General features: G+C 40.3%; 1 protein-coding gene across 5 annotated transcripts in view; it reads left to right on the top strand.

Annotated features, from left to right (window-relative positions):
* Positions 1 to 20,741, top strand: part of EML6 (EMAP like 6) — a 285,307-nt gene that overhangs the window by 148,441 nt on the left and 116,125 nt on the right. For all 5 annotated transcript variants that reach the window (XR_014841946.1, XM_021087539.2, XM_085019292.1 and 2 more), the window contains one exon: positions 19,504 to 19,705. Coding sequence is in view for 4 of the 5 variants with exons in the window: in XM_021087539.2 (XP_020943198.1) it covers positions 19,504 to 19,705 (202 nt within the window). In the remaining variant the exon portion in view is untranslated. The remainder of the gene's footprint in view (positions 1 to 19,503; positions 19,706 to 20,741) is intronic.

Raw genomic sequence — 20,741 nt, 5'->3', positions numbered from 1 at the left:
TCTGTAGATTGCTTTGAGTAGTATGGTGATTTTTACAATATTAATTTTTCCAACCCAGAAGCATGGAATTTCATGACGGAGCATGATAATGTGAGAAAAAAGAATGTATACATGTATGTGTAACTGGGTCACCATGCTATACAGTAGAAAAAATAAATAAATCATCTAAAAAAAAGGGGGAAGAGCAAGCGGAGGAATATTACAGAAGATAAAAATAAATAAAATAAAATTTTAAAAAATAAAAATAAAATAAATTTTTATTATATTATAGTTGATTTACAATGTTGTACCAATTTCTGATATACAGCAAAGTGACCCAGCCATGCATATGTATACATTCCCTTTCTTATATTACCTTCCACAGTGGTTTATCCCAAGACATTTCCCTGTGCTATACAGTAGGACCTTATTGCTTATCTTTTCTAAATGTAATAGTTTGCATCTGCTAACCCCAAACTCCCAGTCCATCCCACTCCCTTCCCATTCCCCCTTAGCAACCACAAGTCTGTTCTCTGTTGGTCTATTTCTGTTTTGTAGATCAGTTCATTTGTGTCATATTTTAGATTATACATATAAGTGATATCACATGGTATTTGTCTTTGTCTGACTTCACTTAGTATGAAAATCTCTAGTTGCATCCATGTTGCTGTGGGTGGCATTATTTTACTCTTTTTTATAGCTGAGTAGTATTCTATTGTGTATATGTACCACATCTCCTTAATCCATTCATCTGTCCATAGACATTTATGTTGTTTCCACATCTTGGCTGTTGTGAGTAGTGCTACAATGAGCATTGGGGTGAATGTATCTTTTTAATTATAGGGTTTTTTTATATATATATGCCCAGGAGTGGGATTGCTGGATCATATGGTAGTTCTATATGTAGTTTTCTGAGGCATTTCCATACTGTTTTCCATAGAGGCTGTACCAATTTGCATTCCCACCAACAGTATAGGAAGGATCCCTTTTTCTCCACACCCTTTCCAACATTTGTTATTTGTAGACTTAATTAATGATGACCATTCTGACCTGCGTGAGGTGGTACCTCATTGTAGTTTTGATTTGTAATTCTCTAATGATTAGTGATGTTGAGCATCTTTTCATGTGCCTACTGGCCATCTGTATGTTTTCTTTGGAGAAATGTCTATTTAGATCTTCTCTACATTTTTGATTGAGTTATTTTTTGTTGTTGTCATTGAGTTCTATCAGTTGTTTGTACATTTTGGAGATTAAGCCCTTGTTGGTTGCATTGTTTGCAACTATTTTCTCCCATTCTGTAAGGTGTCTTTTTTTTTTTTTATGGTTTCCTTTGCTGTGCAGAAGCTTGTAAGTTTGATTAAGTACCATTTATTTATTTTTGTATTTATTTCTATTGCTTTGAGAGACTGGCCTAAGAAAACATTTGCATGGTTTATGTCAGAGAATGTTTTGCCTATGTTCTCTTCTAGGAGTGTCATGTCTTATGTTTAAGTCGTTAAACCATTTTGAGTTTACTTTTGTGCGTAGTGTGGGGGTGTGTTCTGGTTTCACTGATTTACATGCAGCTGTCCAGTTTTCCCAGGACCATGTGCTGAAGAGACTTCCTTTTTCCTGTTGTATATATTCTTGCCTCCTTTGTCGAAGATTAATTGACCATAGGTGTCTGGATTTCAATATTCTTATTTACTTTAAATTGATCTTAATGCATCACTTTCTCTCTTTTTTACTTCTCATGAGCAATAATGTCTGTGAAATTATGGCTTTAAGATATTGTTTATTTACATATATATTTTTCCTCATTAGAGTAATTTCTAACTATTAGAATAAAAATTTTGTCCATGTGGGTAGTTCCCACTGTGGTCCAGTGGGTTAAGAATCTAACTCCAGTGGCTTGGATTACTGTGGAGGCGTAGGTTCAATCCATGGCCAGCACAGTGGGTTAAGGATCCAGCATTACCACAGCTGTGGTGTAGATTGCAGCTGTGGCTCAGATTCAGTGCCTGGCCTGGGAACTTACATATGCTATGAGTGTGGCCATTAATAAAACTTTTGTCCATGTAGCATTCCCCTATCATTGGGGCCTTTGCCCATCACACCTTTGGAGCACTGTAGCAGAAGTCCACTATGTACTATCAAACTTCCAAAGAATTGCTGGTTTTTATTCCAGGGCTCATTAGAAAACAGGATAAAGGTCTAGAGCCAAACGAATGAAAGACTCCTAGTTGAAGTGTTGGTAACAGCCCTAAATCTGGCCTACTCTTCAGCTTCAATTCAGCTAGTTTTCAAGCCTGCATGGACAGGGCCTTGCAGGGGAAATCTGCCAGGATCCTGAATCAACCTCAGATACTCTTTAAAAAAAAATAATTCAATGAATTTTATTATTAAAATTATTATTATTGCTTTTTTTAGGGCCACACCTGCAGCATATGTACATTCCCAGGCTAGGGGTCCAGTTAGAACTACAGCTGCTGGCCTACCCCACAGCCACAGCAATGCAGGATCTGAGCCACATTTTAACTACCTGAGTCCTCATGGATACTAGTCAGGCTCATTACTACTGAGCCACAATGGGAACTTCCAATGAATTTTATTATATTTATAGCTGTACAACCATCATCAAACATAATTTTAGAACATTTACATCCCAAACCCCTGGTCCAAGGATGACATTTGACATCCAGTGAAAACAATTAACCCTACTTGAAATTGAGGGTGAATCAGCTTGGAGATAGGTCATTGTTACATCAACAAGAATCTCAGGGTTCCTTTGCCTCTCCCCAAGTCTTAGTCAAAGAAAATGGACTTCTTAAGATCAAAGGACCATTCCTCAATCAAGAGAATAATAGTGTTTTATTTACACCAGTGACACAACTTTTGTGAGTTACTAGGTACTTACTGCAAACAAGTTTTTGCTAACACATGGTGACATAAACCAACAACCTAATTCATCCAGACCCCTTATCTAAAATTCTAAAATCAAAAAACTCAGAATGCCTATGTATAATATATTATATAAGCATATAGATAATTATGCCTATGTTATATATATTATATAGAAAATATATTTTTTGTTTTAGCAACCAACTTTTTTTGTAGTAAAAGATACATAATTCCATTTATCATTTTAGCTTTTTAAATGAACATATCAGTGACATTAATTAAATGCAATCACATTTTTGTGCAGACATCACAACCATCCATCTCCAGAACTTTTTCATCTTTCCAAACTGAAGCATCATACCCATTAAACAATAACTTCCCATCCCCCTCTCCTTCTAGCCCCTGAAAGCCACCATTCTACTTTCTGTCTTTCTGAATTTACCTATTCTATAAGTACTTCATATAAGTGGAATTATATAGTACTTGCTCTTTTGTCACTGGCTTATTTCTCTTAGCATAATGTCTTCAAGGCTTACCCATGTTGTAGCATTTGTCAGAATTTCCTTTGTTTTAAGGCTAATAGTATTCCATTTCACATCACATTTTGTTTATCAATTCATCTGTTGATGATGCTTCAGTTGCTCTCACTTTTTGGTTATTGCAAATAAGGCTGCAGTGAACATGGGTATGCAGATATCTCTTTGAGACCCTGCTTTCAATTCCAGAAGTGAAATTATTGGATCGTATGATATTTCTATTTTTAATCTCTTTGAGGAACTTCCATACTATTCTCCATAGTAGCTGTACCATTTTACATTCCTACCAGGCACACACAGGTTCCACTTTCTCCACATCCTCACTAGTACTTACTTTCTTTCTGCTTTTTTTTTTTTTTTTTGATAATTGCCATTCTGATAGGAGTGAAGTAGTATTCATGGTGTTTTTGATTTGCATTTCCCTAATGACTACTGTTTTTGAGCATTTTTTAAGCTTGTTGGCTATTTGTATATCATTTTTGGAAAAAATTTCTATTCAAGTCTTTGGCCCATTTTTTTTTCTTTTGTTTTTTTTTTTAATTGAAGTATTGTTGATTTACAATATTGTGTTAGTTTCAGGTATACAACAGAGTGATTTGGTTATATGTATATATTTATACTTTTAAAATTATTTTTCACTATAGCTTAATACAAGATACTGAATACAGTACTCTGTGCTTACAGAAAATTCTTGTTATCTTTTATTTATCTATTTTTTGGTTTTATTGAGTTGTAGGAGTTCTTTGTATATTCTAGGTATCAAATTCCTTATCAGATTTGCAAATACCTCCTCCAGTTCCATGAGTTGGCTTTTCTCTCTGTTGATGGTATCCTTTGAGGCACAAAGTTTTTACCTCTTTTTTTTTTTTTTTTTTGGTCTTTTTTTTAGGGCTGCATCCATGGCATATGGAGTTACCCAGGCTAGGGGTCAAATCTGAACAGTTGCTGCCAGCCTACGCCAGAGCTACAGCAACGTGGGATCCGAGCCACATCTGCAACCTACACCACAGCTCACAGCAACACCGGATCCTTAACCCACTGAGCAAAACTAGGAATTGAACCCGAAACCTCATGGTTCCTAGTCGGATTCATTTCTGCTGTGCCACGACAGGAACTTCCATTGTTATCTATTTTATATTTGGCGGTGTGCATCTGTTAATCCCATACTCCCAGTTTATCCCTCCCCACCCATCCCCTTTGATAACCATAAATTTGTTTTCTCTGTCTGAGTATGTTTCTGTTTTGTAAGTTCATTTGTTTTTAGATTCCACATATATTATAGATAATATCATATGATATTTACCTTTCTCTGTCTCACTTCACTTAGTATGAAAATTTCTAGGTCCATGCAATTTGCTGAAAATGGCATTATTTCATTTTTATGGCTAAGTAATATTCCATTTGTATATATCACACTTCTTTACCCATTTATCTGTCAGTGGACATTTAGGTTGCTTCTATGTCTTGGTTATTGTAAATAGCGCTGCAGTGAACACTGGGGTACAGGAAGCTTTTCAAATTATGGTTTTCTTGGGATAGATACTGGGGAGTAGAATTGCTAGATTATATGGTAGCTCTATTGTTAGTTTTTTAAGGAACCTTCATACTATTCTCCATATGGCTGCACCAATTTACATTCCCACCAACAGTGTAAGAGGGTCCATTTTCTCCACACCCTCTCCAGCATTTATTATTTGTAGACTTTTTAATGATGGCCATTCTGACTGGTGTGAGGTGATACCTTATGGTGGTTTTGATTTGTATTTCTCTAATAATTAGCAATGTAAGTCTTTAAGCCATTTTGAGTTTATTTTTGTGTATAGCATGAGGATGTGTTCTAACTTCATTGATTTATATGCAGCTGTTCAACTTTCCAAACACCACTTGCTGAAGAGACCATCTTTTCTCCATTGTACATTCTTGCCTCCTTTGTTGAAGCTTATTTGACCATAGGTGTGAGTTTATTTCTGGGCTCTCTATTCTGTTCCATTGGTCTATATGTCTGCTTTTGTGCCAATACCACACTGTTTGGATTACTGTATCTTTTTTGGTAGTATTGTCTAAAGTCTGAAAAGGTTATGCCTCCAACTTTGTTATTTTTCCTCAGAATTGCTGTAGCAATTTTGGAACTTTTCTGGTTCCATATAAATTTTAGGATTATTTTTCTAGTTCTATGAAAAATTTTGTGGGAAATTTGATAGGGACCACAATAAATCTGTAGATTTCTTTGGTTAGTGTGGCCATTTTAACAGTATTAATTCTCCCAATCCAAGGGCCTTGGATATCTTTCCATTTCTTTGAATTCTCTTTGATTTCCTTTACAAATGTTTTATAATTCTCATCATGTAAGTCTTCCATTCCCTTGGTTAGGTTTATCCCTAGGCATTTAATTTATTTTCTTGATGAGACTTTAAATGGGATTTTTTAAACTTTCTATTTCTTATATTTCATTTGTAGAGCAAAGAAATACAACAAATTTCTGTATATTAATCTTGTATACTGCTACCTTGCCAAATTCACTTATCAGTTTTAATGGTTTTTGTGTGGAGTATTTAGGGTTTTCTATGTAGAGTATAATGTTATCTGTATATAATGACAGCTTTACCTCTTCTCTTCTGGTTTGGATACCTTTTATTTATTTTTCTTATGTGATTGCTGTGTCTAGGAATTCCTTCCATTACTATGTTGAGAAGTGGTGAGAGTGAGCATCCTTGTCTTGTTATGGAATTTAACAGGAAGACTTTCAGCTTTTCATCATTGAGTATGATGTTGGCTGTGGGTTTGTCATAAATGGCTTTTTATTATGTTGAGATATATCCCCTCTATATGTGCTTTGGCAAGAGTTTTTTTTTTTAAATCATGAATGGATGTTAAATCTTATCAAATGCTTTTTCTGCATCTGTTATAGATAATCATGTAGCTTTTGTCTTTTGTTGATGTAGTATATGGCATTTATTGAGCTTTGCCCATTTTTCTTTCATTGTTTTAGGGCCTCAGGTGGCATATGGAAATTCCCAGGCTAGGGATCAAATCTGAGCTACAGCTGCTGGCCTATGTCATAGCCACAGCCACACCAGATCCGAGCTACATCTGCAATCCACACCACAGTTCATGGGAATGCTGGATCCTTAACCCACTGAGGAATTGAACCCACCTCCTCATGGATACTAATCAGGCATGTTACTGCTGAGCCACAATGGGAACTCCATAAGCTTTGCCCATTTTTAAATCAAAATGTTTGTTATTTTGTTGCCAAGCTGTAAGAGTTCTTTATATATCTTGGATATTAGACCCTTATCAAATATATGATTTGTAAATATTTTCTCTCATTTCATAGGTTGCCTTCTAAGTCTGTTTATTAGGTCCTGTGATGCACAGAAGTTTTTTAAATTTTGACGTAATTAAATATATATATTTTTTTCTTTTGTTACCTGTGCTTTTGATGTCATACCAAAAAATTATTGCCAAACACAATTTCATGAAGATTTCCCCCTATATTTTCTTATAAGTGTTTTATGGATTTAGCTTCTATATTTATGTCTTTGATCCATTTTTGAGCTAATTTTTGCATATGATGTAAGGTAAGAGTCCAACTTCTTTTTTTTCCCCGAACTATTTTTATAACTAATTTGGCAGCAAAACCTGACTTAAACTTATATGAAGCTGTTTTTTGGTCTCTATATGTGTGAATATTCACACAGTTCACTGTAGAAATATTTGATTTCAAGGTGCTGCTCCCAGACTCCATTGGATCTATAACATGAGTTCAAGATCCAAAAGTTTCTCAATTCCAAAGTGCACCTAGCCCAAAGAGTTTCAGGCATGTGGGATGGTGGGTCTCCAATACATTTTTCAGTGAATATCAAATTCTGGAATTTTCAAAGTGGGAGAGACATCGATGTCAGTGTGTGGAACTCTCTCCCCTTATGGATGAGTCGAATAAGGGTCAGGGCCACTAGATCAAGCTAATTGTAGGATTAGGGCTCTAACACAAGTCTCATACCAAACTTGACAAAAAGTGCATTTTGAGTCTGATCATTTTAAAAACAAATTTATGGTCTTGGTAAAACAATAAACTTAAACGACTTATAGTAGTAGCAAGAAAAGTCAAAAATAATTCTTAAAGCAAGGCAATCAAATGAATTACTTCTATGATAATAAAATACTTTGAGTTAATGGTTGTAAATGATTATGTCTAAAGGAGTACAGTAATTATTCACACAGTAGAAGATGCATTATTCACTTATTTATTCATTCAGTAAGCATTTATTAAGCATCTACCAAGTGCCTAGGAACTGGACAAGTTCTTCTTTTTTTTTTTTTTTAAATCATTTGTCGACTTTATAATTTTTTTTCTTTCTTTTTTTTTTTATTAAGTTTTTTTTTTTTTTCCCGCTGTACAGCAAGGGAGTCAGGTTATCCTTACATGTATACATTACAATTACTGTTCCCCCCCCCCTTTCTTCTGTTGCAACATGAGTATCTAGACAAAGTTCTCAATGCTATTCAGCAGGATCTCCTTGTAAATCTATTCTAAGTTGTATCTGATAAGCCCAAGCTCCCGATCCCTCCCACTCCCTCCCCCTCCCATCAGGCAGCCAAAAGTCTTTTCTCCAAGTCCATGATTTTCTTTCTGAGGAGATGTTCATTTGTGCTGGATATTAGATTCCAGTTATAAGTGATATCATATGGCATTTGTCTTTGTCTTTCTGGCTCATTTCACTCATTATGAGATTCTCTAGTTCCATCCATGTTGCTGCAAATGGCATTATGTCATCATCCTTTTTTATGGCTAAGTAGTATTCCACTGTGTATATATACCACATCTTCCGAATCCAATCATCTGTCGATGGACGTTTGGGTTGTTTCCATGTCCTGGCTCTTGTGAATAGTGCTGCAATGAACATGTGGGTGCACGTGTCTCTCTTTTTTTTTTTATTAATGTATTTTATTTTATTTTATTTTATTTTGTCTTTTTGTTGTTGTTGTTATTGCTATTTCTTGGGCCGCTCCCGCGGCATATGGAGGCTCCCAGGCTAGGGGTTGAATCGGAGCTGTAGCCACCAGCCTATGCCAGAGCCACAGCAACGCGGGATCCTAGCCGCATCTGCAACCTACAACACAGCTCACGGCAATGCCGGATCGTTAACCCACTGAGCAAGGGCAGGGACCAAACCCGCAACCTCATGGTTCCTAGTCGGATTCGTTAACCACTGTGCCACGACGGGAACTCCACGTGTCTCTTTTAAGTAGAGTTTTGTCCGGATAGATGCCCAAGAGTGGGATTGCGGGGTCATATGGAAGTTCTATGTATAGATTTCTAAGGTATCTCCAAACTGTTCTCCATAGTGGCTGTACCAGTTTACATTCCCACCAACAGTGCAGGAGGGTTCCCTTTTCTCCACAGCCCCTCCAGCACTTGTTATTTGTGGATTTGTTAATGATGGCCATTCTGACTGGTGTGAGGTGATATCTCATGGTAGTTTTGATTTGCATTTCTCTTATGGGACAAGTTCTTCTAAAGAGTGTGCTTCAGGCATTTTATTGGTGTCTTTAACTTCCAACACATAGTTGTTGAGTTGTCTCTATGTCTAACGAACTCTAAACTCTGAATCCAGAGATATCCTGCATTAGATCAAGCAGCATTCTTCAGCAGTGAGCAAGCCTAGGAGGCTGGGGTCTTGGGGATACAAAATGCCTCTTCTTAGCCTTCTCACTATCTCTACATCCTCCTAGCTGGTCTGAATCACCATCTTGCACACAGACTACTATAGTTGCTTTGCAACTTGTGTCCATGCTGCAGCCATGATTCTCAGAATAGCAGTCAAAGGGAGATGTTTGAAATCTACATGAGCCAGACCACATTTTCTCAAAACCCTGCCGTCACTCCATTTTCCTCAGAAAAGAGTCCAAGTCCTTAGGATGGCCTTCCAGCCTTGAGCTCCTTCATGTCTCCTTCCCTCACTCTGCTCTGCCCTCTGCTCAGACTGCTCCTCTTCCCTGCCTCTGTGCTCCCAGGCTGTTCCCTCTGCTTGCCACACTCTTCCCAGGAATCTGTGTGCCTAGTGCCCCCTCTCCTTAAAGCCTTTGCTCAAGAGAAGCTGACCTGATGACATTATTTAAAATCACAACCTGCTCTCCCTCCACCATCCCGGCAGTCCTGATCCCTTTTCCCCAGATCTTCTTTTCACCTTGTAAACACAATTTAATTTACCTGTTCTTATGGTAATGACTGTTATGTGTTTCTACAAAGCAGGAGTCTCTTTGCTCACTGATGCCTCCCAAGCACTTAGAACAGTGCCTGGCGCATGTAGGCACCCTGGAAACATGAATGGATGAAGAGTGTGGTGTGTAACTGAAGTACAGAGTGACAGGTGACAAGGCTTCAGAGGGAGGAACAGATAACTGTTGTTGTTCAAACTCGGCTCCCATGGATCAGCAATAGGAGGCCATAGAAGGGCTTAGAGGGGTGAGTTTATGGTCAGGACTCTTCCTGCTCAGGAGCGGAGAGTGGACCAGAGTGGGGCAGGACTAGAGATGGGATTCTAGGAGTCTCTCTCTCCACGGCCCATCCTTTTATTACTATTTTGCTTCCTCAGAGAACATTGAGGATCATTCTGCCCAGTGATGTTCACTCAGGGCTGCTTTTATCCTCTGGAAGACATTTGGTATTGTCTGGAGACATTTTTGATTGTCAGTGGAGGGGAGGGTGCTGCTGGGATTTCTGAATAGAGGCCAGGGATGCTGCTAAACATCCTATAGTGACACCTTGCAATGATACATACCTCAACGAAGAATTATCTGGCCCCAAAAGTTTACAATACTGTGGTTGGGAAACCCTGGTATGGGCAGTTCAGAGAACCAGCTCTCAAATTCTGAAAACAACCTTATTAACAATAGAAACAAAGCAAGCACCTTCTTTTGTTCTCCTGGTCCCTTGCTTCATTACTCACCTCCACTCCCATCACCTCCAGCCCCTCTATCCCTGTCTACTCCTCTTGGTACTTTGGGCCATGCCGCCTGCATCACTCTTGTCCTGAGGGAGTAGAGGACCTGTAGACGAACATTCAGGCACTGGGACTATTGCAGGAAGGGGGAACCCCTTCCAGGGTCAGAACATGGGCTCTTGTCTGACACTCGAAAGTGAATTGTCCGAGGAGACACACATACTGACAAAGCAAAAGGCTTTAATGGGAAGGGGCACCTCTTGGGGGAGCAGCATGGTGAGGGAACCCAGGAGAATTACTCTGCCACGGGGCTTACAGTCTCCCATTTATGGGAATGGGGTTCATTTTCTGGTCTCTGGCCAGTCATCTTGCTCGGCCTGCATTTGGTCTGGCTCAGGGTCCTTCTTGGTGATGCGCCCTCCCCTCAGCCAAGATGGACTCAGCGCCAAGGATTCTTAATAGGATTCTCACTCCTATGGGCCCCTCCCAAATTACTGGTTCATCTTCAGGACAGCACTATGTTCCTTATCAGGGCCTCCTGTTGTGAGACAACTCGTGCAAGCAGTTATTATCTGCCTGGCCAAGGTGGGCAGTTTCAGACAGTGATTCCCTAACAGGATGGTGATGTGTGCGGCCGGAAGAGGTCGGGGTGGGGGGGGTGTTTGCTGCTGTTTGTTCAGACTCCATGTGGAATGTGGTGGCAGACAAGCAGAGGCTAACTGTCTGGCTCGTTCTGGTAGTAATTCCCTGGTAAACACTCCAATGGAGCCGGCTTCCTGTGAAAACCAGCCCAGTGTTTCTTCCTGGGGTGGAAGCAGTGGACTTGGCAATGTTTTTGTCTTCTCAGGCCCGTTAGGCTCTGTGGATCCTTCAGATTTCCTGAGATTTGGGATCCTGTGGACTGGAGTTGGCAACAGGGATTTTGGAAAGCATATCTTTCACTGTGAATTCTGCGGGAAGTTCTCAGGCAGGGAGCCCTTGTAAATGGGAGCTGCAGGCCGTGGGCACTTGGTGCTGCAAACCCTTTTGAGACCAGCCCCTGCCCAGCCCATGGAGAGGCCCTGGCTCTCCTGCAGCAGCTCCTGGTGCCAGTTGTCTGCTCTGTGCTAAGCGATCTGCATGCAGGATCCCCTTTATCCTCCAGCAGCGTGAGGGACCCCAGGGAGGGTAGCTCCTAGAGCATGAAATGTGTGTAGTTGCCTGGGGCCCATGCTCTGAAGGGCCCTGCACTTAGTTTCACTGCTCACTGTCATCACTCTTTATTCATTTTTAAACAAGGGGGTCTCACATTTCCATTTGTATTGGACTCCAGAAATCATAAGGCCAGTCCTGTCCCCCCAGTCACCTGTACTCACGAATCCCTGGGGATGCAAGTCTGCCCCCTCTTGTTGACTGTAGGTTCCAAACTCTGCCTTTCATATCACCCTAGGGCACCGGAGCCTGGCCCACTTCCAGACTCCCTGGGCACCTCATGCCCCCTCCTGAGGGGAGACAGGAGGCAGGCGGTCCCTGCTGTTTTCTCCACACCTTCTCCCAACACTCCCTCTTCCCTCTAAGTGAAATGTCCTCCGTCTTGCCCTTGTGTTACCTTTCACCTGGCGCTCCCTCGTCTTGCACCTTTAGTGAGGATAGGTTTATAGGAGAAGGCATCGCCTCGTCTCCTCTGATCTTTGGTACCATGTGCTGAGTGCACTTCCACAGAGAAGGAAAACTCCTTTGTGGGGAAGAGAGATTGCTCCAGACTTGTGCTGCCTCACTCCTCATTTTATCTCTATTGCCTGCTCACTCTAGGACTTGGGGCAAATAATGTAAACAGTCTATGATGTAATTTCGTCATTTATTCAATAGATATTTACTGTCCCCAGGCCTCCTCCTGGTCAATGTGAGTCTTCCTGGGAGAGCAGGCGAAGCCCTGGGCACAGGGCCTGACAGTGTCTGGGGAGGACCATTCCCAACCATTTGTAGGGCTTGCCTGTTTGACTCAGAATTGATTTCTCAAAGTGGTACTTATTTTTGGCCATCTGCTCATCAAGGCTTGGGCTTTCTAATCTTTTAGCGTGGAGTTTTACAATGTATGGCTGAAGAACTACTGCATTAGAATCACTGGTGATGTAGCCTTCAAATCTGAATTTTCAATAGTGTGGCTAAAGTCTAAAAACACACACTAGCTTGGGAACAGCTTGATAGTGGTTGGTTCTCAACAAGTGGTTCTCAGCCCCGAGGAGCTAAAAATAACTATGTCTAGCCCCACTCCAGACCAATTGAGAGGAATTTGTGGGAAGGGTCCAGGTATCCATATTTTTTTTTTTTTTTTTTTTTGCCATTTCTTGGGCCGCTCCCACGGCATATGGAGGTTCCCAGGCTAGGGGTCGAATCGGAGCTGTAGCCACCGGCCTACGCCAGAGCCACAGCAACACGGGATCTGAGCCTCATCTGCAACCTACACCACAGCTCGCGGCAACGCCAGATCTTTAACTCACTGACCAAGGCCAGGGATCGAACCCACAACCTCCTGGTTCCTAGTCGGATTCGTTAACCACTGTGCCACGATGGGAACTCCCAGGTATCCATATTTTTAAAACCCTTTGCTTACAGATTCTGGTGGACAGTAAGTGTTGGAGCAGCTGCTCTTGGTCCTTTTCCATATTTCAGGCCTCAATGCACCAGATTTAAAAACACTGAGAAGTACCAACCCCCTCTCCACTGCCAGTCTGCCCTTCCTGGGCCAGATAATTGGGGGGGGTATTTTTACTCCCCAGATAGTGCTCTCTTTGTGTGTCAGACCATAACCTTTCCTTCTCAGAGTCATTACTGCTAGCACATCAAAACGATAACAAACAACAAATAAGTTGTAACACAGGGACATAACTAAGAGACTCAAGGGAAGGCATGCAGCAACTTCATAGCTCCTTGGGCTGACCCTTCCCAGGGATGGAATCTGACCACACTCCCAGCAAGCTGTTCTTCATTGAGATGTAAACTTAATTTAAGAAAAAAAAAAAAAAAAAAAAAAAAAAAAAAACCTTGCTGGTTAAAATAACTTAAACTTATATTTAATTTCCTAAGTACCAGACACTGGGTTGAGTGTGTGAATACATGATTGCATTGAATTCTCATAACAATGCTGTGAAGTATAAGCACTAATATTCTCTCCAGTTTACAGGCTGCACAACTGAAAATTTGAAAAATTAACTATTTTCCAGGTCACATAGCTGGGATATAAATCCAGTCCATGCACTTAACCATTCAACAAACTAGTGGAAAATAAGCAATGTCCTTTAGGTCTATGTTGATATTTATGATCCTCCTGGGGTAGATCTCACCATACACAGGTTTCAGAACTGTCACAGAGAGAATTGAAAAGATACTCTTTCCCACTTTCTGTTCTGAATATAAAACTCAAGCAAAGGGCTGGTGAGAATTTGATCTTAGCCTGAGGCTTTTCATGTTGAAGTGGGTGGTTGCTCTCTACTGCCATCTGCTGGCTGTATAGACCAAGCACAGGCCAGAGCCCCATATTTCTCATACTGGAGCAGCAGAGAAGGGGCAAGGTGTGCTAAATATGGACTCCTCATAATTCTACAAAATGCCTTCAGTTCAGACCATAAGAAGTCTATGAAACATGTACTTTTTCAAAGAAAAGAGAATTTCTGTAGCTTAAAACAATTAGGATGGTTTTCCCTGGCTCTCTTATCACTCTTGGTAGATTTCTAACCATATTTCTAACAATATTTTACATTTTTCTGAGCTCCAAAGCAGAAGATAAAGAAGCAAAGACAGCTTAACTACTTCCCAAGGCAGTGGTCACCTCAGCCATCCCAGCTAGGAAACTGTGATTACATTACTGTCCTCTGCATTTGTGTCAGAGAAGTTAAACCATGCCTGGATAGATAGGAGAAGGGGAAGAGTGCCAGAACCCTGTCAGGAATCTGCCATTCCTCAGGGACTCTCCAGAATGTGTCCAGAAGAATCTGGCAGTTCTCTTCACCAGTCTTGCATGCCAAACAGAAGTTAGGTTTGAAAATGATGAAAAAAAAGCTATTATTAGGAAACTTGAATGCAGTTCTGTACCCATTGATGTGTCCTCAAGAACTCATTCCTTTTTAAAATGATTATCTTGGAAGCAAGAGCGGCCAAGCATCTTACCTATTTCTGTAGGTAGACCCCTGGGGTGGACTTGTCTGATGTGACAAAATCCAATTTATCTGTTTGAAGAACCAAGTATATGCGGAGAGCCTGAGTTGGTCCCCAGAGAAATTGTTCACAGCTCATTAGGTTTATGTTGTAAACAATGAAAATGTAACAACTCTTCCCCTGGTTTTCTCTCCTTCTCCCTCTGCCCTTCCTAAATCAGAAATAATCCTGATCAGTTTAACTTCATTGCCTGTGCCACATGTAAAGCTTCCTCCTTATGGTGATTGGTTCAGTGCAACCGTTTTTTCAAATGAAATCTGTGATAAAACACAGACTGTGAGTTGTTGAGGGAAAAGCAGGGTGTGATCCTCAGACTCTGCTTCCCTCTCTCATTTCCCTGTACTCTCTTTGCCAGGCCCCCGAGGCATTTCTAGTAATCCAAGAACTCCATGGACAGTCTGAAAACAGCTGGGTGCTGTGTAGCTTGACTGCCTCATAGTCTTAGCTGAGATGGAAGGTTTTTCTTTGTTCTAAGCCTCATAAAGACAAAGCAAAAAAATTTTTAACCAAACTTGATTTTCTTAGTGTATAGTTGATGTTAATCAACCATAAAATATATGTTGTGCCAATTTCTGCTGTACAGCAAAGTGACTCATTATATATATGTATATATACACGTATGTGTGTGTGTGTGTGTGTGTGTGTGTATGCATTCTTCTTTATATTCTTTTCTATCATGGTCTATCCAGAAAAATTAGCTATAGTTCCCTGTGCTATGCAGTAGGAGCTTATTTTCTACCCATTCTAATATTATAGTTTGCATCTATTAATCCTAAACTCCCAGTCTCTCCCCCATCCCCTTTGGCAACCACAAGTCTGTTGTCGATGTATGTGAGTCTGTTTCTGTTTTGTAGGTAGGTTCATTTGTGCCATATTTTAGACTCCATGTATAAGTGATATCATATAGTATTTGTCTTTCTCTTGCTGACTTACTTCACTGAGTATGAAAATCTCTAGTTGCATCCATGTTGCTGTGGGTGGTATTTTGCTCTTTATTATGGCTGAGTAGTATTCTGTTGTGTATAGGTACCACACCTTTTAATCCATTCATCTGTCAATGGACATTTATGTTGTTTCCATGTCTTGGCTATTGTGAATAGTGCTGTGGTGAACATAGGTTTGTGTGTATCTTTTTGAATGAAAGTTTTGTCTGGATATATGCCCAGGCATAGGATTACTAGATCAGTCCCATGCCTGGGCATATACTTAGTTTTCTGAGGAACCTCCATACTGTTTTCCATAGTGGTTGTAACAATTTACATTCTCACCAACAGTGTAAGAGGGTTGCCTTTTCTTTACACCTTCTGCAGCATTTGTTATTTGTAGATTTACTAATGATGACCATTCAGACCAGTGTGGAGTGGTGCCTCATTATAGTTTTGATTTGCATTTCTCTAATAATTGGTGATGTTGAGCATTTTCTCACGTGCCTACTGGACATCTTCTTTGGAGAAATGCCTATTTAGATCTGCCCATTTTTTGATTGGGTTGCTTGTTTTTTTGTTGTTGAGCTGTATGAGTTGTTTGTATATTTTGGAGATTAAGCCCTTGTCAGTTGGATCATTTGCAACTATTTTCTCCCATTCCATAGGTTGTTTTTTCATTGTTTGTGTGTGTGTGTTTTGTTTGTTTGTTTGCGGTGTGGAAGCAAAAGTTTGCGACCTACATCACAGCTCACAACAACGCCAAATCCTTAACCTACCAAGTGGGACCAGGGATCAAATCTGAGTCCTCATGGATACTAGTTGGGTTCCTTACTGTTGAGCCACAAAAGGTACTCCCACCTCTGCCCAAATTGTTTGGAGGTCTTTTGCTATTGATTTGCACAAAATTCTTTATATTTGGGGGATATGAACCCTTTATAAGATCTATAATTTGCAGATATTTTCTCCCATTGAACTGGTTGTCTTATCATTTTGTTGATGTACAGAAGCTGTACAGAAGCTTTCTAGTTTGATGTAGTCCCACTTGTTTATTTTTGCTTTTATTGCCTTTGCTTTTGGTGTCAGAGCCAAAAAATCATCACCAAGACTGATATCAAGGAGCCCCCCCCACCTATGTTTTCTTCTGGGAGTTTTACAGTTTCAGGTCTTACATTCAAGTCTTTAATCCATTTTGAGTTTATTTTTATATGTTTCTTTTGCATATGACTGTCTGGTTTTCCCAACACCATTTATGGAAGAGACTGTCCATAATTGTGTCTTCTTGTTTATATCATTTTAATTGGTGTTGGCATGTAGGTATTTGCTTACAAATGTCTGGCTCCTCAGAAAGCAAATGCCACAAGGGCATGGGTCTGGCTTGTTCCCTGCTCAAGCTCCAGTCTTGGACATGTAGTAGATGCTCAGTAAAAATGTTTCATGTGAATGAATGAATATATCCCTCCTTCTTTGAATGTTCTCATTGAGAATAAGGATGTTGTCTTTTATCTCTTGGTATCTCCAAAGACGCAAGAAATGTTTGTGATTTTAATGTTATATTCATTCAACAATTCTTACTGAGCATCTACTACATGCCAGTGCCTGTGCTAGGAACTGAGGATACAGCAATGTGAGAAAACTCTTCACAGACATAAGTGAGAGGAGATGGACAATGACTAATAAGTAAATTATTTTATGTTTTCTGCCAATGTTGGAATATATTTAATATCCCTCTTTACTTCCTGCTTCTGAAGAACAAAGTGTTATTACCTTTTCTGTAACAAAATTATACAAAAAACCTGCTGGGGAGACAGCAAATTCATTCCTCTCCTAGAGGAAACTGAAATATGTTAATTAGTGAACAGTCACTAAACCTCTGAAAAAGCATAGGAAAGATATATGGACAAGAAAGAGAGAGTAGCAAAAGAATTGTTTCCTCCTCAGCTGAGCTTTCTGCCCTGTCAGCCTGCCATCTTGTCCCCAGTGCTTTCCACACACATCTGTCCTTTTCAACCTCGAGAGCCTGCCGTGATGTTTGCAGTGGAAGATTTTGAGTGATTGACCCTGAACTAGCCGTTGCCAAGGTATCCCTACTTACTCCCCACAGCAGGAACAATCAGTCTGCCTGTGTGCTGTCTCCTTCCATTTCAAGACACAAAACAGTGAATTCAAAGCAGGAAAAAAGAGGGTTATCTTATATAATAATCATGTTGTACCTTAAAAAACACGTTTTTGTAAATAAATGCATTATCTCATCGGGTCCTCTCAAGACCACAGTGAGGATGAGGATCTCCGTCAGGGTATCCATATATCACCAGTTAACCCTTCTGTCGTCCCAGCATTTGTCCTGGATCTTTGCAGTTTTAGGCTCACTGCAAAACTGAGTGGAAGGTACAGAGATTTCTCCTATATGCCCGCCCCCTACCACTGACTATCAACCTCCCCCGCCTGAATGGAATGTTGGTTACAATGATGAACCTGCCCTGATACATCATCCCCCAAATCCTATAGCTCACATCAGGGTTTGCTCTTGGTGGTGTATATTCTGTGAGTTTTGACACATGTATAACAACGCGTATCCCCCATTCTAGGTCTGGCTGAGTGTCATGGCCCCAAACATCTCTATGTTTATTCACTCTTCTGTCCTAGACCTTTTGCTCTAAAGTAATAAAGTATAATGAGAATTTTAGATTTGAAAATATTTTTGATAGAATTATTTAATAGATCTTTCAACATAGTAAAGCTGCTTTCTTGGTTAATAACTATTTCAAAAGATTATGTAAATTTAATAATTTTTAGAGAATACTTTTACTTTCAGAGGAGTCCTGATTTGGATGATAAATTACATAGTGTCCATTATTATGGTCTGCATTTATGGAGAGAAAAACTGGTCCCCAGAGAAATGGGGCTCCCCCTGGCGTGTCTGGCCAATCAGGCATAGAACAGAACTGAAGCCCAGGTGCTCTGACTTCTGGTACTTTCTACAACAAAGGCAGAGCCAGCTGGGGAGGCAACTCAAATCTCAAAGCTTGTTACCTCCTTAAGTAGTTTAAAGTAGTTATAAAACTGGGATTGCTTTTGTATTTCTAATTCAGACTGAGAAAATTTACTATGTAAGCAAATAAATAACATACCTGGTGAGGAACAGAACAGATAAGTGAAAAGCCCACGAGATCAAAACTTCAGGCAGGCAACTGAGGATCTGCTTCGAGAGGATGGAATGCAGAGACGGAGGGTCGGATTTAAAAGGAGGACTGTGCTTTTAGAGACATTCCCCCAGTTGTCAAGTCAGTGAAGAATAACGTCTTCAAATGCACGGTGGTATTCTGAGAACAAATTAGAGTGTCATTTGCATTTTTCTGGGACGTGGTGCATCTGTTTATCCAGCAGAATGAGTCTGGGTTCTGATCAAATAAACACTCAACTTGCCTAATATGATAATTAACCGTTCCGTAGTATCTCCCATGTATAATTTTATAACAATGTTAGCCTCCTAAAGATTGAAGTGATTATATTAACTTTTCCATAGCAAATCAGAAGGAAATTATTTCAAAGAGGGTTAGGTTTTCATAAAGACCCATTCCTGCACTTACCTTCACTTTAAGATATCGTATTTACTGGAAACTATGTCTAGTCACTTATGATGGAGCATGATAATGTGAGAAAAAAGAATGTGTACGTGTATGTGTGAAATTGACAGAACACTGTAAACCAGCTATAATGGAAAGAATAAAATCATTATTTTAAAAAAAGATAATCTTATTTAATGTAGTCCCTGCTGTAAAAGCACATAGCTAGCGTAAGTCAGACAGGAAAGAACATTCATTCTTGTACAAAATAGGCCACGGGGGTTGGCGTGAGGAAACCACCAACGCAAGGAATGTGACAGGCAGTGACACAGAATGGTGTCTGGGGTTGACTCTCCAACCCAAGCATTGTTCAGATGTGTAGCTTAGATGCTATCCTGGTGACAGGGTGTTTAGTTAGGTATTTTATTTATGAATGGTGTGGGGATATGGCTCTGTTTTACTCATTTATTTTTGTCAGGCCTCTCTATCCGGAGTGTGTGCTGGAAAGCAGACCGCCTTCTAGCAGGGACCCAGGACAGCGAGATCTTTGAAGTGATCGTGCGAGAGCGGGACAAGCCGATGCTGATCCTGCAGGGCCACTGTGAGGGGGAGCTCTGGGCTCTGGCCCTGCACCCCAAGAAGCCACTGGCTGTGACGGGCAGCGACGATCGCTCTGTCAGGTAAAGTCCGGCCAGTGGCCGCTGTCACTTCACTGACGTCCTGGGATAACATTGATTTTACCCAGATTTGCTGGTTACTTTAAGAGAAGGATAACCTACAGCACAGAACCACACAGTTTCCAAAGGGAATGTTGAGACATCTGGCTCAACAACAGTATGCTTCCGGGCCTTTGGTTATTGCTGTCTTTCTTTGGCTCCATCTTAAGTCAAGAAAGGGTTCTTAGATGAGAAAATACTCCTACTGATGAGATTGGCCTCCAGGTCTCTTCCTGTTGAGGATGTGAGCTGAGGGCCCTCATCTGTGATAAGGTCATATTTCCCCCTGTACCTTTAGTCCTATTGGGGGCTGCACGGTGATTTCACAGCTGACTGAAGACATCACTAATAGAACTGAACTTCTGGTTTTTCAAAGTCATCTTCCACACATGAGTGAGTGATTCTTTCTCTGTAAAGTCTCAGGTGGAATGAGTGGTATCTTCAAATCAAAGGGAAGTGCTCGTTCCTAAGAAAATATGCCCCAGAATATATATTACTCCTGTTAGTCATTAATTTGGCTAAAATTTTAAAGAGAATTTTACACTGAGTATTAAAATTTAGGAAGGGTATAAGTCATAATTTCTTACAAAGCATAGCTTAGTAGCTTTATAAGGATAGCACAGTTGACTGAGGAGTGATGGTTTCTTCACTCTAGTAAAGCAAAGCCTACATTGCTTAAATAGTACAAAGCTAAAAATAGCATGAGATCATGAATAATGCACAAGGTATGGAAAGCCATAAACTTTAGTTTGAACAGTGCAGGCTGCCTAAGGGATCAGTAAACTATTCACTGTGCAGCCCTGCATTGTAAGGAGAATGCCCACCCCTTCTGATGGCAAGTACATTTAGAGAAACATTTGGCTTACTCTTGCCTCTTTATTGCAAAACTTAGATTCTCAGTTCCCCTCGCAGATACTGCTGTTTGCATTGTTAAGAGGAGACTGTCTTCAAAGTACTAACAGAGAGAGGTCAGATACCACACTTTCAACTGATGTGGAAA

The sequence above is a fragment of the Sus scrofa genome, chromosome 3 (assembly GCF_054392235.1).
Source record: "Sus scrofa isolate SSC_HxYL_T2T_F1_AM1 chromosome 3, Sscrofa_HxYL_maternal_Yorkshire_Landrace_v2.0, whole genome shotgun sequence".
Lineage (NCBI taxonomy): Eukaryota > Metazoa > Chordata > Mammalia > Artiodactyla > Suidae > Sus > Sus scrofa.
The sequence above is the reverse complement of the archived record's forward strand: the minus strand, read 5'-3'. Positions and strand labels throughout refer to the sequence as shown.